This window comes from Rattus norvegicus, chromosome 8, assembly GCF_036323735.1.
Source record: "Rattus norvegicus strain BN/NHsdMcwi chromosome 8, GRCr8, whole genome shotgun sequence".
NCBI classification, from domain to species: Eukaryota; Metazoa; Chordata; class Mammalia; order Rodentia; family Muridae; genus Rattus; species Rattus norvegicus.
The window spans coordinates 45,453,005-45,469,769 of NC_086026.1; the positions used below are offsets into that span (position 1 = coordinate 45,453,005).

Consider the following 16,765-nt stretch of genomic DNA (forward strand, 5'->3'; position numbering starts at 1 on the left):
GGCTGGCAATGTCTGCATTAAGTGCTTTCTTTTTAAAATTTTTACCGAAAACACTGTACTAGAACATATTGATTCCACATAATTATTGTTTTAATCGTGACCTATTTGTGCCCTTTAAATAATGTTCACCTGGTTACCCTCTTTTGCCCCCTCCCACTCCTGACAACCCTCATTCTTGCCACAAGTATCTCTTTTATTGTCATGTCTTTTTTTGCGGGGAAGGGAAGGAAACTATTGAATTTTATTAGTGTTGTTTACAGGAGCACAGGTAAGGGCTTGTTTACAGCATCGTAGGCTATAATAGTAGTGACTACACCACTGAAGCAAATGTCTCTCCCTACCTTGCCAACCCTTAACTGTATATAGATCTTCAGGGTGGGGTGGGACCTCATAAGCCCCTCCTCTTTCCATGGCAGAGTGTTGATGGGCCCAATCCTGTGCAGATCCTTGGGCAGGTGATCCAGCTGTTGTGAACTCAGGAATACTATCACCAAGTCATGACTGGAAGTCATAATTCCATACCTCACTTCCCTTCTGGTTCTTAAACTCTTCCCACACCTTCTTCCGTGATGTTTCCTGAGCTGTGGAAGTATTGGTGCAGATATGTCCTCTCTATGACTGGGCATTCAATAGCCCCTTATTCTCAGTGCTTTGACTAGTTCCAAGTGTCTTTTATCATCACTGACCAGGTAGGTATCTATTTAGTATCTACCCATGACCTATGATCTATCTATTCACTTTGAATGTATTTATATGCTGGTTCTGACTTAAGCACACCCACCCATCCCTCTCCTCACACTAGACTTCCTAACCTTTTGATTCATTGCCTCAAAATAAGACAAAAGTTAGTCACCCTTGCACTTGCTCTCAGGAAGAAGAAGGATGCTGTCAACTCAAGCAGTGTAGGGGTTATCAGCGGGTTTTGGCCCTTTGAGCCCATGCTGGGGAAGGATGTGGTTTGGAGAGAGGCTGGGAAGCAGAGATATGGAAAGGGACATCTGGGGTAGGCAGCTTGATCTTGTTGTGGTCTCTTAACCTCCCAGCCTGTCAGGGCAGTATAGCTGACTGTGTTGCATGATACCCAGGTGGTTGGGACCCCTTTGAGAAAACTCAAGCCCTCCTCAGCTAAGTTCTCTAAGGAGGGACAGGAAAGGACAGCTACTGCTTAGAGAGGAAGGAATACCTGGTGGCTCTGGGTAGGACAGGGGACCTCAAACAGCCAAGCAGCAATGGATAGCAATGGATAGCCACAGTGGGACTGGGTCATGGCTTTCCTTGTTAAAGGGAGAATGAGTGGGAGGGATATGCCAGTGTCCACTCAGGTTGGGGGCATGATTAGCCAGCTTGGGCCTCCAAGCTGAGCTGGTGGCTGGCTGGGATTCCAGGGTTGGGGTGTAGGGGTGTCTCTCCCAGCATGTTTGGGACCCACCCACCCCTGTAACAGCAAATCTGTTCCCCAATCTGTCTCTGGCACATCTTTAGTCCCCCCACCTCCACCAAATGGCAGGATGTCCTAGGAACTAAGGTCTTTGCCTAAATGACAAACACATCTGGAGCCTCTGGCTGTGCCAACTTCCTCTGTGCTTTTTACTCCAGAACCCAGAGAAGAGACGTAAGGGGGAAACAGAGGGGCAAAGAGGATATCGGATCTGGACTGTGCTTTTCCCAAATTAGAGCTGAGGAATTCGGGATTTGGTGAGTCTGCAGTAAAGTCTTCGAGTTGCTAGGCAACATTGCTCTGCAGGCTGTGCTGCCTCTGGGCCCTTCTTCCTGCTGGTCAGAACTGAAGGGAGGGGTATCTTTACCCCCCTCTCCCAACTCCCACACAGCACCTCCCTCCCTTCCTCCTGTAAGACACCTTTGTGTGGGGTGAGGGTGTCTGAACACTGGCAGACCCATGGGAGACCAGATACAGCAACTGTCAGTTCCATCCACAAAACAACTGTTTCAGCAACAGCCCACTTGAAGTGCCCACACAGAACTGGCCTCAGTGCTTCGCCTGGGGGATGGGCAGGCTTCAAGGTGGGGAAAAGACAGAGAGGAAGGCAGAACCCAGATTGGGAAGACAGACACACTCACAATTCAAATACACAGACGCAAGTGACAAACACACACACCAACTCAAAGGCACACAACACTAGCTGCTCATCTATCTTCAGGAACACCCTGAGCAGGCTGTCACAGTGTGACATCCAACACTTCTTCCTGTTGGGTTCCATCACTGCCTCTGAGCACAGCTGAAGGCTAGTGGGAAACCTCTCTTCTGGACAAGGTGCCTGGACTTTGCCAGCAAGGTGAGCTGATGGGGCTTTGAGCCTGTGGTTTTCTAGGTGAGCTTGGAGAAGGGACAGGAGCAGCCCGGGGCCCTTGTATGTGACTGCATGAATCTGGTCTTTGGCAAAGTGATGTCAGGTTATGCTCCCTACCACAGCTTGCTTAACTTTAGGGTCTGGGTGTAGGAGATCAAGTTTTAGAGAACGTCTTAGAGCTAGTTTAGTTTAGACCTTGGACCTTATACTTTTTGACACCTCCAGTCCCAACAGTTCTGCCCGTTTGCCAGCTCCCACAACTGTCAAAGGAAAGGATTACAGACCTGGAAAGGAGAGTTCTAGAAAAGGCTGGGGTTGTGTGTGGGGGGGGGGCGGGGGGAGGGGAGCAAGGCTACTACCCTGGGCCGGAGCCAGCAAGGATTGTAGAAGCAAAGACTAGAGGGTAAGGCAGGTAGAAAAGATGGTGTAACCAGTGAGAGGAAAAAACCATAACGTAGTGTGAAGCCTCTATAGTCCAGTACACATCCTCTGTGGGACAGATGGAGATGGGATTTGGAAAGGATTGGTCCTAGTAAGCAGAGAGGAGGGCAGGAAGGGTGAGGCGTCACGTGACTATCTATTTGCCAATACTTGTAGCTTCCCCTCCTAGGAGTGGGCCCTCTCCGAACATAGTATCCTCGCTCAAGCCCACAGAGAGACTCCATAATAAGAAGAGGTGGGAAAGCTGGAGGTTTGTGCCTTTGGCAGAGCTGATCTGGGGCTTCTAAGGTCAGGTTTTACCCATTTGAGTGGAGGGAGTGGGGGTAGCAGGAAATTCAGTTTTCTCTGCAAATATTTCAGCTTTTGCTGGAGTCGTATTTTTAGCAACCTGGTTGGCAGAGAGGGAGCCTGGGTACATTTTTAAAGGGGCCTGCGCCAGACTGGAGGGCTCTTTCCACCCCTAACCCACATGTCAGGAAGGAGGGGGAGGAGCGAGAGCACACGGCAGAAGGGTTGCGTTCAAACTCAAAATTCAGGGTTGCTGGACCTGCTTGACCATAAAGTCATCCTTATTAACAGTCATTAGGCCTCACAAGCACCCTTACTGTCTACAGCATCATCAAGGAGAGTAAATATTTCCCGAACTTGTGCTGTGAAGACAGTATAGAATCGTATAATATGTAGTTCATCCTCCATGTCTATGGGTGTGAATATATGGACTAGGCTAACTGTAGGCTGCCAATATTCAGGGGAAAATAAACTCATCTATACCATTCAGACTTCCTTTCTTGTCATCATTCCACAATACAGTATAGGATTCATTTACATATCATTTACATTGAATTAAGTATTATGCATAAGCTAGAGAAAGTTTAAAATATACAGAAGGATCTGCATCGCTTACTCCCAAACATGTCATTTCAAACAACTTTTAAAATCATTTCAAAAAATGATTTTTATGCGGGTCTGTATATGTGTATGTCTCTGTGTGGATATGTGCAAATGAATGTAGGTGCCCATGGAGACCAGAAGAGGGTGCTAGATTCCCCTGCAGCTGGAGTTACAGGCACCTAACTGGAGTGCTGGAGCCAGACGTAGGCTCTCTAAAAGCAGTACATGCCCTTAAAGGCTGAGGCATCTTTTAGCTCCAAATATGTCATTTTGTATTAGAGACTTGAGCTTCTGGGACTCTCCCAATGGATATTCAGGGACAGACTCAGAAAGAAAGACCTGTCAGCAACGGGTGAAGACTAAACTCAACCCAAATAGTGTGTTACAGAGGGCTTCCATGGATGTCATCCAACGGGGTACTCCTTAGAGCATATTAACACGTCTAATTCCTTTTTGTTGGACCAAGATTTGTGAAATGCCCTGTTACTTGTGTGGTACTAGGTCTCCAGTGCGATATAGAACTGGTGCTACAGCATGTTCAGTTTCCTTTAAGAGGCACCTCTCAGGTCTGGGGAGAGGGTGCTGGCCCTGCAAGCATGAGGGCCAGTGCTGTGTGTGTGTGTGTGTGTGTGTGTGTGTGTGTGTGTGTGTGTGTGTGTAGATGTTTGGAGCTCATTTTCCAGGTAGCCTACCTAACCAATGAGTTCCGAGCTGGTGTGAGACCCTATCTGAAAAGCGAGCCGGACAGTCCCTGAGGGAGACACCTAATATCACTGAGTGTCTACAAGCATTCGACTCGCGCAGGCACAGGCACACCTGTTTCCCCAACCTCCACAGAACTTCGGGCTCCGTGTGGCAGGTCGTGTTTGATTTAAAAAAAAAATTAGCCCTACCCACTTCCCTCTTAGTCCTTGTGCATAAAAGAAAAGCAATAAACCATACCGTACTGAGTGGATGACACAGATAGTAACCATTATGGGAGCTGAGAATTTGGATGATCACAAAGACTTTCTGAATAAAGCTGGCCTGAAGCATGTAAGTGAAGGGGTCTGAGAGTGGGCAGAAGACAGGGAAGCAGGTGCAAGTTTTGTGAGCCACAATGTTCATTTCAGGTCACTGAACTCATGCAACCTTTGCTCTAGCTGGAGGAACCCTGAGGACTGAAGTCTTGATCTTTTCCCCATACACGGGTTTTTTTTTTTTTTTTCTTCACAGCAGCAGGTTGTCCTTTACTAGAACATTGAAGGGCAGGAGGCTATACACGGGGTTTTTATGTTGGAAGTTCAGTGTCCCATTGCCATCTGTGATGACATACTGAGCATGTCTAGACCACGAGAGGCATACCAAATGGTACCCATTACCACAGTGCTCAGCCCCTCTGTTCTTTAGAGATCTCCTCAGCCTGGCCCTTGCTCCTGCAGTTAGGTTGGGGGATCTGCTTCCTTCTCATCCACCATTTCTTTTCTGAGCTGAGACTCGGTGTAGTTCAAAATCCTGGATCTGGTTTGACTCTCGTTCTCGTATTGTCTCAAACATCTGCTTCTCCTACCTCTTCCCCTCCTTCAGTTTTTTTCTTCTGATCCCATGAGTAAAAGCTTCCTTTGGCTGATCAGTACCTGCTGGGCAAACACATCTTCCTGGAACATTTACTCAACAAGGGCATTTAAAGAACACGGCAGCAAGCGTTTAATATCATTTGAATAGCAAACTCCAGAAACAACCTGAAAATAACCTCGTCAGTCAGAGGTCCAGACACACATATGTTTTAATGGATTTTTTTTTAAATAAAGACAGAGTTTCATGTAGTGTTGTCTTGCCTCAAACTTGCTATAAATAGCCAAGGACCTTGAACTGCTGATTCCCCTGCCTTCATCTTCCAAGTGCTGGGATTATAGGATATGCCACCATACCTGTTACATGTGATGCTGTGGATGGAGCCCAGGGATGAGTGCTTGCTAGGAGAGCATTCTATCAATAGGCTATTTTCATAGCTCCATTTTAATTGGCTTTTACAGCAAAGCCAATTAGCGAGTTACAATTCTTCTATTATTCCTTAGCTGTTTAAGGACCTTTGTCACTTAGCTTGATAGGCAAAAGAATAATTCTTATTCAAGCAGCAATGTCAGTGCCCTTATCTAAGTGACGGTTCTGGTCACTCTGTTGTTTCTGTCTACCTCAGAGAAGCCTGGAGAAAACTCGTCCAGAAGATGAAGATCCTCTGAAACCTACCCAGAAGGAGTATCTCCTGGTTTGTGTGTATATGGTCAGTTTTGTAGCCCTGTGCCCCACCATGGTGATACCCCCCAGAGGCTTGGAGTGGTTGTTCTGATCAAGTACTTTGATCTACGAATTGTTCACTGATCAGCTTGTATTAATACTTTGGGGATGCCTTTTGATTTCACTATTACCAAAGGTAGTCACATAGTATATATGGATACAGTGTATCTATCCATCCTTCATCATCAGTGATTTTTAACTCACCACCAAACTTTATATCTCTTATAATTTTCTCATTTTATTTATAAATATCTAAGTATGTATCTCTGAAATATAAGGCCTCCTTAGTACTTATTTTTTAACCTATAATAACAAAATTATTATATTGTGTGTTCTGAGAGAAAGAGATGAAATTCTAGGGACCCATTTTAACATGGTAGCATTTCCTAAGAGAGTGACACTTTCCTAAGAGAGTACACAGCATACAGACACCAATAACTGTGTATTGGTTGAGTTAACTTGATTGTGGTCATCATTTTATAATGTGCATGTCTTACTTAGGGTTACTATTGCTATGATGAAACACCATGACCAAAAACAAGTTGGAGAGGAAAGGATTTATTTGGCTTATGCTTCTATCATCGAAGGAAGTCAGGGTAGGAACTCAAGCAGGGCAGGAACCTGGAGGCAGGAGTTTGATGTAGAGGCCATGAAGGGATGCTGCTTGCTGTCTTGCTCTCTATAGTTTGTTCAGCTGCTTTCTTATTCAACCTAGGACCACCAGCCTAGGGATGGCCTAGGAGACCACCCACAATGTATTGGGCCTTTGCACATCAATCAGTAATGGAAAAAAAAAACTTCTATAGGCTTGCCTACAGCCTACAGCCTACAGCCTAACATTAAGGAGACATTTCCTCAATTGAGGTTCCCTCCTCTCAGATAACTATAACTTGTGTTAAGTTGACATCAAACTAGCCAGCACAGTATACACATACCAAATTATCACATTGTATACACTTTTCATTTGTCAATTACATTTATAAAATGTAAAACAATAAGGAAAATGAGAATTATTTAATCATTGTAGTTTTAGGACACTGTATGGAATATGGTAGATAATGTATATTTTTTCTAATAATTGAATGAATAAAGGGCAAAATTAATAAAAGTATGTCAAGAGGAAGCAAGATTTAGAGTGCAAAGTGCCCATTGCAATAATCAGGTATGACCTTACTGGAAATGGGGCAGTGTTTTTTTCTTTTTAGAGGTCCAGTACCTCTTTGACAAGAACACTTGCTGTTTTTACAGAGGACCCAAATTCAGTCCACAGTACCCAGATGCCAGCCCCCAACCATCTATAACTCCAACTCTAAGGAACCGGATGCCCCTTCCTGACTTCTGGTAACACTGCACACATGCTGCACAGAAACATACACACAAGCAAACCACTCACAGACATAAATTAAATGAATTGGGAAAAAAAGAACTAAAAAGGCAAGCCTTTCTGAAGGAGACAGATTTTCATGGCTCTGCAATCTGGTCTTAGGTTTCCATTCTTATGAGCTGAGACACAGAGATGTGCTTTTCATATGTCCTCATGGAGGAGGCTGTTTTTATGGGAACATGGCAGATAGAGTATGCCAGGGCTTGAAGACCAGGAAAAAGTCATGTTTGTACTCTTGACTTGGTTTAATGTTATTATTTATTTTAGTTTTAAGATTTCCTTTCTTTGGCCTGGTGAAGTATTTCAACGTCATCTCACCTATGCCCAGCAATGTTCAAGGTAGAAATATATAGCCTAGGTATTGGACAAGAGAGGCCAAGGTAGGCAGCCGGTTTGGTAGCAGTGAGCCTGAGCAGGTCCCACAAGAGAAACTTGCCTCAGAGTTTGAAGTCTTAACCCAATGTCTCATTCAGAGAGTCTCTATCTAGTGATAATCTCAAAAAGTTTTGTTTTGTTTGTTTGTCTATATACTTATTTATTATTTGTTTGTTTGTGTGTCTGTGTAGTCCTGGCTGTCCTGGAACTTGCTCTGTAGACCTCAAACTTACAGAGGTCTGCCTGCTTCTACTTCCCTAGTGCTGGGATTAAAAGCTTTTGCTACCACCTCTCAGGGCATTTCTCTCAGGAGCTACTAAGACATTATTGATCCCACATTGCTTGAATAACTTCATATGCTAATGTATTTTGGTTTGCTTTCTGTTGCTATGTTAAACACCAGGATTAAAAAGCAATTTGGGAAGGGAAGAGCTTACATCATCTCATGCTTATGGTCCTTCATTCAAGGAAGTCAGGGCAGGAGATTAGGCAGGACCTGCAGGCAGGAACTGAAGGAGAACCTGGGAAGAATTCTAGGGACTCTTTTGCTCAGTTTATTTTATTTTATTTTTTTTTATGGTTGTTGTTTGTTTTGTGTTTTTTTTTTGTTTTCATTTTTATAGAACCCAGAACTTCCTACTCTAGATGGCACAACTCACCCACAGTGGGCTTGGCCCTTACACATCAATGATTAACCAAGCTCATTCCCGACACATGCCCGCAGGCCAATCTGATGGAAGTGGTTGAGGTTTCCTCTTCCCAGGTGAGCTGTAGTTTGTGCCAAGCTAATAAAACCTGAGCAGTACAATGGCTTCTGTCTACTACAGTCAGTATCTATTGGGTGAATGAAGACTAAGGCATGACTACTGATCATAAGGCGTTAAGGCTGGAACACCTACCAACGTCTTTAAACCTACAAAAAGGATCTTGTGCTGAAATGTCACAGGCGTGTCTCACAGTAAACTTATTGGTATAGAAATGTCTCTTACCCTTGAACTTCAGGAGGAAGGAGACATTGACAGAATCGCTCACATTGGCTGCTGTGCTGTGTGGCCACGATATAGGTAAACAATTAAAACTCAGTCATTGTAGCTTTCTTATGGGCCCTACCCAGAATAAAAGGCATTTTACAGTGCCTTGGGATGGGATCATGGTAGGAATTTGCTTATTTGGGCCAATGCATTTCCATATGCAAAAATAAGAACACTTTTATCCAGATAACATGCCCTTCTTGCACAACACTGAGCAGTGAATTTTTTTTTTTGAGTTCTATTTTGTGTATGTTTTGGTCAGACTAGAGCCCTGAAAAATAAGAGATTACTAATCTTAAATTTCAGTTTTTCAGCAGTTGGTGCGGAACACTGAAGTGTGTGCGCTGATATTGTTTGGGTTGATGTATTTGTGTTATTTTTGCTTTGCCTTCACTGGGTTGCCTGTTGGAGTGGGGTAAGTGGGAGGAGAGCTGAACATGACTTGTTTCTGGGTAGGATTGTTAGTGGCAATGCTCCCGCTGTTTAGAAGACATGCTAGGCAAAACCATGTTTCCTTCTGACCCCGAGGCATCAAGAAACCCCACTAGCATTTCAACAGGTCATTAGACTCTGTACAGACTGTGTCTACATATATGCTCTCAAAAAAAAAAAAAGGAATGTCATGTTTGATCCTTAAAAAAAGACATAACACATCCTGTTGTGGTAGAAGAGTATAGCCCTGACACATTACAATATGCTCAGTGCATGTCAGGTCATGACAATGCACCCATTGTTTTGACAAGATGGGGTCCACATGTGCCAGTTACTTCCAGGGCTTCTCTGATGACAGGCTCTGAAAACTCTAGGGACAACTAGCAAATCAGACAGGAGTTCATGCAGCCTCATGCAGCCCCACTCTCCTAATTGGTTGTTCTAGTTCAGTTTTGCTTTGTTGGAGGAACCGTTACAGAATCTGAGGTGACCACTCAGAGTTTCCGCAGATACACAGGAAGCCTTGTCTCCTAGTGCCTCATTATCTCTGTTGCTTCTATAACCTCTGGGTGTTGTTCCAAGTCGGAGGCTCAAGCTTGCTACGCTTAGAATTACTAGCAATTAAGGAGGTGTCCCTTAAGAGAAAGAGGAAAAGTAAACGGCTTCGAACATTTTATCTCTAGCCGGATAACAGGTCTGCCTGCTACATCTTTAAATAAAAATAAAGGCTTTCAAGGTTAGCTCTGGAAAGAGACGAATTAAAGGCAGAGGGATGTCCATGCAGAGCCTCTTGATTATCTAACCTCTGCAGCTCCTCAGGCAATGAGAGTAATTGATAATCCACAAACAGCTACCAATCTAGCTATTCCAATGTTTGGAAGGGGCAATTAATTCTCATTGCAATGATAGGGATTTCCTGCCTGTGTTTGCAGCAAATGTTTCCTTTGATTTAGATAGGACTGACTTGTACCAGTGAGCGGAGACCTCTGGGACAGTGAGGTTCTTTTGGTTCTTTATTGTTCACTGCTATCCTTGTCAACGCCATTATTGTCGTCATCATAAGCCAGCATGCGCACATGCATGCACATGACCATGGGCTTCCGAGCTTGTGTTGGGTTAAAGTGTGGAATCTCTAAGTGGGAAAGCTCAAAAACGTTTTCTCAGGAGCACTTCCTGTGCCAAATATTTACTATGAGCATTTATTATATTCCATCTGTTTTATGCTGAATTCATTCATGTTGTGTCCATCAAAATCCTTGTGGGGAGAAGGTATAGAAATCCAATTTATCTTAGCATATGCGTTGATTCACCGCAAGGTCTGATGTTGAGTTTCAGGAGCAATTCAGCCGCCCGTGAGGTAAACTGACCCCTTTTACCACACATGCCCCACTGTGAAGTGTTGTGCTGCCTGTAGCCCAAAGCAGTGAGACTAAGCAAGCAGAAGCTGGGGCCTCTGGAACTGTGAGCTGTGTAATTTTCCTTATGATCAACTGTTTCAGGTGTTCTGTCATAGCCATGGAAAGCTGACTACGGAAATGGATAAACATCCATGACAGGAGTTCATCTTCCTCTGGGGGTGGGGGGGGGGGAGAGAGAGAGAGAGAGAGAGAGAGAGAGAGAGAGAGACAGGGAGACAGAGACACAGAGAGACAAAGACAAATATCTTTTAAAATGATTTAAAATGTTTTAAATTTTTTTTGTGTATGAATATTTGCTTACATGTATGTGTGGGCACCATGTGCATGCCTGGTCATGGATCCCCTAGAATTGTGAGCTTCTATGTAGGTGGCTACGTGGGTTTTGAGAATCAAAGTCAGGTCCTCTGGAAGAGCAGCAAATGCTCTTGATTACTGAGCCACTTATCCAGCCCTAGGAAAGAACTTTGCTTTGTTCTGTTTTTTGACACAGGGTTTCCCCGTGTAGCCCTGGCTGTCTTGGAACTTGCTTTGTAGACCAGGCTGACCCTGATTGCAGAGATCCACCTGTTTTTGCCTCCGGGGAGCTGGGAATAAGGCGTGTGCCATCATTCCCAGCTGGAGAAAGGGATTTCTTTTCCTATGGAACCTGTGAATGGGTCAGAGAACAACCTGACAAAGTAGGTTCTCTCCTTCTATTATGTGGGGAGCAATCAGGATCTAATTCAGATCTAAACCAGAGATCTAATTCAGATACAATCCACCCAGTGTGGTGGCAGGCACCTTTACCTACTGAGCCATCCCACCAGTACAGTGTCCTTTCCTTTCAAGGGGTTGGCATGCCAACAGTGTTCTTTGCTGTACCGTATGGAAGATCATGAAGGAGTAACTAACGTAGCACTATGGAACTGTATCTCTCGCTCCTTCTGTGTGACTCTCGGCTTTACTTTCTTTTGCTGCCAGCACCGACCCTGGGCCTTTTTGGCTGTTGGCCACTTTGAACTTAAGCCAGGATAAATGTGGGGTCCAAGAGGAAACACAATCCTTCAATCCTAAATTCATCAATAATAATTTAAAAATTCTTGGAGAAGTTGCTCAGCTGTAGACGGGGACCCTTGCCCTTGCCTGCCTCAGGGCTTGTGGTAAGGGAGATGGAATGTTATAAGTGACCCAGCCCATGTGGTCAGATGGATTGAACGCTACCGGCAGTGTTCCCCATAACCTTCCGTTTGGAGTTGGAGAGAAAGTAGTGTTCCACAATGGATGGATGGCATCCTAGGCGGTGATGATTAAAGAAAGCCTGCATTATTATGCAATATATAATAATATATACTCTTAGTATATCAGACATGTCATGCTCAAGACAATCCAATAAAGCAAATGTATTCTTAGATAAGGACCTCAAGGGGAAGCAATGGCTAAGTGGCTTGACCAAGGGCATACAGGTGATAAGCGGCAAACCTTGAGTTCCCTTTAATTTTAGTTTCTACACACTTTGGTCCTTTCTACTGCCTTGATGGGTCACTTCTCAATCTGCATACATCATAGTAGATGCATTTGCACATCAAGAAATCGTTTTCAATTCCTTGTTCCCCTCTAGAAGCCACCTCAGCATCAAAGGCACTTTGAAGTGTGTACTTCCTTCTAGAGTAGCAAGCCTAAACAAACCCAGGCAATTACCGGATGCTTAACAAGATGAGATGACTGAACCCAGGACTCAGAATGATGCTGGGTCTTTTATGTTTCTTCCTGTCTTTCAGCAAGGGTTCCCTCAGAGGCTTTCTGCTGGTTATGCCCTCAGATAGGTGTGGTATACGAAGATAACTGGTTGCTGACATTCTAAACCTTTAAAGGAAAAAAGATCATCTTTCCATGTATCCATACGAGGCGTTTTTGGGGAGGGCTCTGAGTACGCCTGGGGAATTTGCCCACTGTCTTAGTCAGCTTTCCATTACTGTGACAAAGTTCTGGAAATAATCGGTTGTAAGGAAGAAAGATTTTTAGCAGCTCACAGCTTCAGAAGGTTCGTCTGGGTGAGCTTGGAGGTGTTGCTTTGGTGAGTGTATGTGGTAGAGGAGACTATTCACCTCATGGGAGCGTGGAAACAGAGAGAGGAAAGGGTAAGGATCCAGAGACCTGACTTCCTCACACTGGGAAAAAAGTACTGAACTCTCAAAAATGACTCCGGCTGGAGAGCAAACCATTGACACATACGGGCCTCTGGAGAGCATTCAGGATCCAACCTACAACACCTACTACACTGACAAATATTCTAGGACCACATGGAGTCAGGGAGACGGTGGCTAACCCCAGGAAAGGATGCTGGCAGTTAAAACTATTTTCCACCAATTTCTAGCAAGATGAAATCATTAGGATACGGAGCTGTGTCCATATCTTTGCTTCTCAGTGTCTCCCGACAGTTCCGTCGTAAGACTGCTTCCTCATTGTGCTTTCTTTTCTTCCCCGTGGAGACTGTCAATGCCTGCAGAACAAGAATTTGGCCTTTCATTTTGAGACTCCAGCATCTGGTATCTTGACATGGTAGACGTTCAATAAATATTTATTAAATGAACACTATATATATGGCTATGGTTTATACAGTTTACAACACGATGGTTGAAAATATAAGCATTTATATCCAAAGGTCTACCCAGCGTACCAGTTCTACCACAATAATAAAAACCGAAACTCAAAGGCTGCTGTATAATTTATCAGTAAATTACAAGTACCTCGCCAAATTTTTTATATGCGCACCTCGTTTTAAATCAGACATCATGAAAATTTATGTGCCACATGTTATAAGCCTTGCACTCAGCTGGGTGCAGAGGAGGTGAGGGAGGCTGCAGGAAGGAGGGTGGAGGTGCAGCCTATGTGGAGCCTCTGATCTTGTTGGGAGGCAAGAGAACCACGGTAATTAGGGAACCTCTCCAGGACAGCATGCAATAAGTTTCTCCATTGGAGCTCTGGTGCTCAGTGGGGGCAGTCTAGGGTCTCTTTAGGTTCCCGGGAGGAACTCGGGGTCATACTCAAGACAGGGTTGGAAGAGCGACAAGAAGAAGAGCTGGAAAAAAAATGACACGCGGAAAGGTTAAAGACTTCGGATGACTCAGGTTGGAGAAGAGAAGGCTGAGAGGAAACTGAATCATTTTTTTCAAGACAAAGAAGGGCTCTGGCTGGGGGATGATGGCCAGCTGTCCTCCGTTGCCTCTGCGTGCAGAGCAAGGGGGAACTGGGCTTAGACCGGAGGCAGGGCTAAGATTAGAGAGCAGGAAGAACTTGGCAGTGAAGGATGTTGTATAACCTACTTTTTGAGACAACTTGAGGACTGAAGAGACTCCCACACTCCTGGTCTGAGCCCAGTGGACCAGTACGCAGGTCTGATCTGGCTGGCTGGCTGCAAACAGAGGAGGTGGTCCCATGGCTGCCTCTCTCTGTGTCCTCGATTTCCCGTTGGAAGTTAAGTTCCCAAAATTCGGAGCTGGCAAGGCAGCACCTCCCCCACCCACCACGCACTGCACCAGCGTTCCTGGGCCGGGTAATAATGCCTGTCATTTCCTTTCCCGGGGGAGTGGGGCTGCAACCGCCCTGACAGCCCCGAGGGATTGAAGGCAACTAAAAATAGCGCATTAAATATAATCTGTTGAGGGGCACATTTGCATTGCTTTTCTTTACCCCCGCCTATCTCTTCATCCTTACTGGCGTGCCAGGCCCAGGTCTAGCTCTGGGCATTGAGAATCAGGTTCTGGGTACCAGCTGTTCTCACTTAGTGGTAGAAGGATCGGCATTGTGCGAGATCTAGGGGAGTCATCCATCAAAACTACAGTTGAGGGTCCTCAGGGGTGCTCCTGGCACTCCTCCCTTGGGCCTCTGGGTCCTTTGGAACCCTTCCACGCAGGAAGAGGAGTTGGAAGTGGGGGAGGCAGTGTTGACAAGGAGAGCCAGCCGGGGCTTTGTTCTCCCGTCAGCCACTTCCGTCTGCTACACAGTCTCTCTGAGGTTAAATATTAATTAAGAACAGAATGACAGTGAGAACTGAACAGTGTCACTTTCTGTCCCAACATAAATGCTAATTTCCTTACAGGTATAAAGTAATTCTGGGGTGGGATTGGCAGCCCAGAGAGACTAGCTGGAGAAGGAAAGGAAGCAGGAGATGGGTGGTGGTGGTGGTGGGTTCATGATTAGAACTGGTAAGAGGGGCATGAGATAGGGAAGGTCTGGGTGCTGGCATTGGAGAGGAAGGCCGGGCAGGGCTCGGCTGCTGACAGGCTCTGGTGTAGTCCTAGGCTCTCCATTCTAACAACAGTGATCGGAGAAGTCAGGACAACACTGGTTCCTTTAACTTCTTTAAGACAGGGTTTCTTCTTCTTCTTCTTCTTCTTCTTCTTCTTCTTCTTCTTCTTCTTCTTCTTCTTCTTCTTCTTCTTCTTCTTCTTCTTCCTCTTCTTCTTCTTCTTCCCCTTCTTCCTCTTCTTCCTCTTCTTCCTCTTCTTCCTCCTCCTCCTTCCTCCTCCTCCTCTTCCTCCTTCTCTGCCTCCTCCTCCTCTTCCTCTTCTTCTTCTTCTCTTCTTCTTCTTCTTCTTCTTCTTCTTCTTCTTCTTCTTCTTCTTCTTCTTCTTCTTCTTCTTCTTCTTCTTCTTCTTCTTCTTCTTCTTCTTCTTCTTCTTCTTCTTCTTCTTTTCTTTCCTATATACAAAGCCCTTACAATTGAAAAAGTAGTTATAACATACACCCAGGCCTAGTACTTCAGGTCTATAATCCGATCTACTCGAGAGGCTGAGACAGGATTGTATACATTCAAGGCCACCTTGGTTAGCTGTGTAAGATCCCGTAGCAGAATGAAAAGTCAGAAAAGGACCGTGGATAAGGCTCAGTGTTAAAGTACTTGCTTAGCCTGCAAGAGGCCCTAGGTTAATACCCAATATGGCAAACCCCACAAACAACAGCAGGATGATCAACAAAGCAACAGGAATGCAACCAGCTGTATAAATGGTCAATATTTGCAACTGAGTCTCTTTTTGCATAGATCAGAGACCCCGGCGTACCCAATAGAGTTCCATGACTAAGAGACCATCCTGGCAAAGTCCAGAGCACATTCCTGTGACCCATATGTTCTGGAGTTTGGTGAGGCTCTGAACCTGAACTTCATGCATCACTTGGATGGTTTATCAGACTCTAGAAACTGCTTGCACGTACATAGGCGGGGAATTGGAGACAGAATTGTGAGTTTCTAGTGGAACTGGCAGATCTACAGTGTCCTTTTCAGCATGTGATACTTAACCATAGAGTCACTTTGTGCTTAAGATGACTGCTACAGTTCTAGATAAATGTTTGTATTCTAGGCAGGAAGAGGAAAAAGAGGGGGTCAGAGAAGCAGGTTAAATGGATTAATGAATTTCCCTAGAAATTCTGTTCCAACGTACTGTCTCCAGGAACCTGCAAGAGGCACTGGAAAATATAATCTTCTAGCTGACTACGTGTAGCTCCATTTAAAACCAGTGTTTTTGTTACTCAGCAAAGAGGAGCAAATGGTGGATGACCAAGAGTTTTGCTACACTCTTGTCTCAAGAACCTCTGATCCTGGGGAGAGAGATGTTAGGAAGATCTCAAGTCCAAGTCCCTAGACAAAGCTGGTGGATGGGAGGCTCCTGACCTTGAATGAATGGCTGCTTTGGTTTGAATTCCATCAACTTCCTCTAAGCTCGTTGTCCTAATGGAGGCTGGTGGAGCTAGTGTTTCACCAGGGCTCTGTTATTTGAAAGGATCCTTGTCTTACTCAGCTATGAGCTCTGGACACTGCAGCGTGAACTTGCAGGGGGCAGACATGCCCACTGATGCAATATCGGAATCAACTGCCTTTTTGTAAAAACTTAGATCTGAGGCCCACTCCATGGGAGGGAACTCATACTTTCTACTTCAAATCTGTTCAAAAGGGCAGGGCTGAGGAGGTCATAGCCTTAGCAGGCAACCTATTACTGTTGTTTTGCTAAACGGACACGACATCAAATCACTTTTCAAATATTTTTGTTTATACCCATATATTAGTACCGCAATCTGCCTTGGCTAGAGAGGCTTCTGGTTGAAGTAAACAGTGGTTAGCGTAAAGGCTCATAACTGATTGAAGTCCTGAGAATAAATGATTGCTGAGTGATCAGTCCTAAATGGATATCTATAAAACCCCAAGTGTTAAGGCTCAGGGAGCATCATGAGGGG

General features: G+C 44.9%; 1 protein-coding gene across 1 annotated transcript; it reads right to left on the reverse strand.

Annotated features, from left to right (window-relative positions):
• Nucleotides 1-10,325: 10,325 nt before the first annotated feature.
• LOC103693043 (uncharacterized) lies at nucleotides 10,326-16,378 on the reverse strand. The gene is made up of 4 exons (XM_063266362.1): nucleotides 16,329-16,378; nucleotides 13,861-15,436; nucleotides 12,934-13,037; nucleotides 10,326-10,458 (listed from the first exon to the last, which is right to left on the reverse strand). Exons 1-2 carry the CDS (start codon nucleotides 16,376-16,378, stop codon nucleotides 14,734-14,736), a joined length of 753 nt encoding a protein of 250 aa, XP_063122432.1. The 3' UTR covers nucleotides 10,326-10,458; nucleotides 12,934-13,037; nucleotides 13,861-14,733.
• Between the last annotated feature and the right edge of the window lie 387 nt (nucleotides 16,379-16,765).

Excerpts from the sequence above, each read along its gene's own strand:
- LOC103693043 (XM_063266362.1), bottom strand. The coding sequence starts at position 16,378 with ATGTCTGCCCCCTGCAAGTTCACGCTGCAGTGTCCAGAGCTCATAGCT. Across the intron at positions 15,437-16,328 it reads TGTCCAGAGCTCATAGCTGA|TACTTTAACACTGAGCCTTA; the intron begins GTAAGACAAGGA and ends AGGCTAAGCAAG.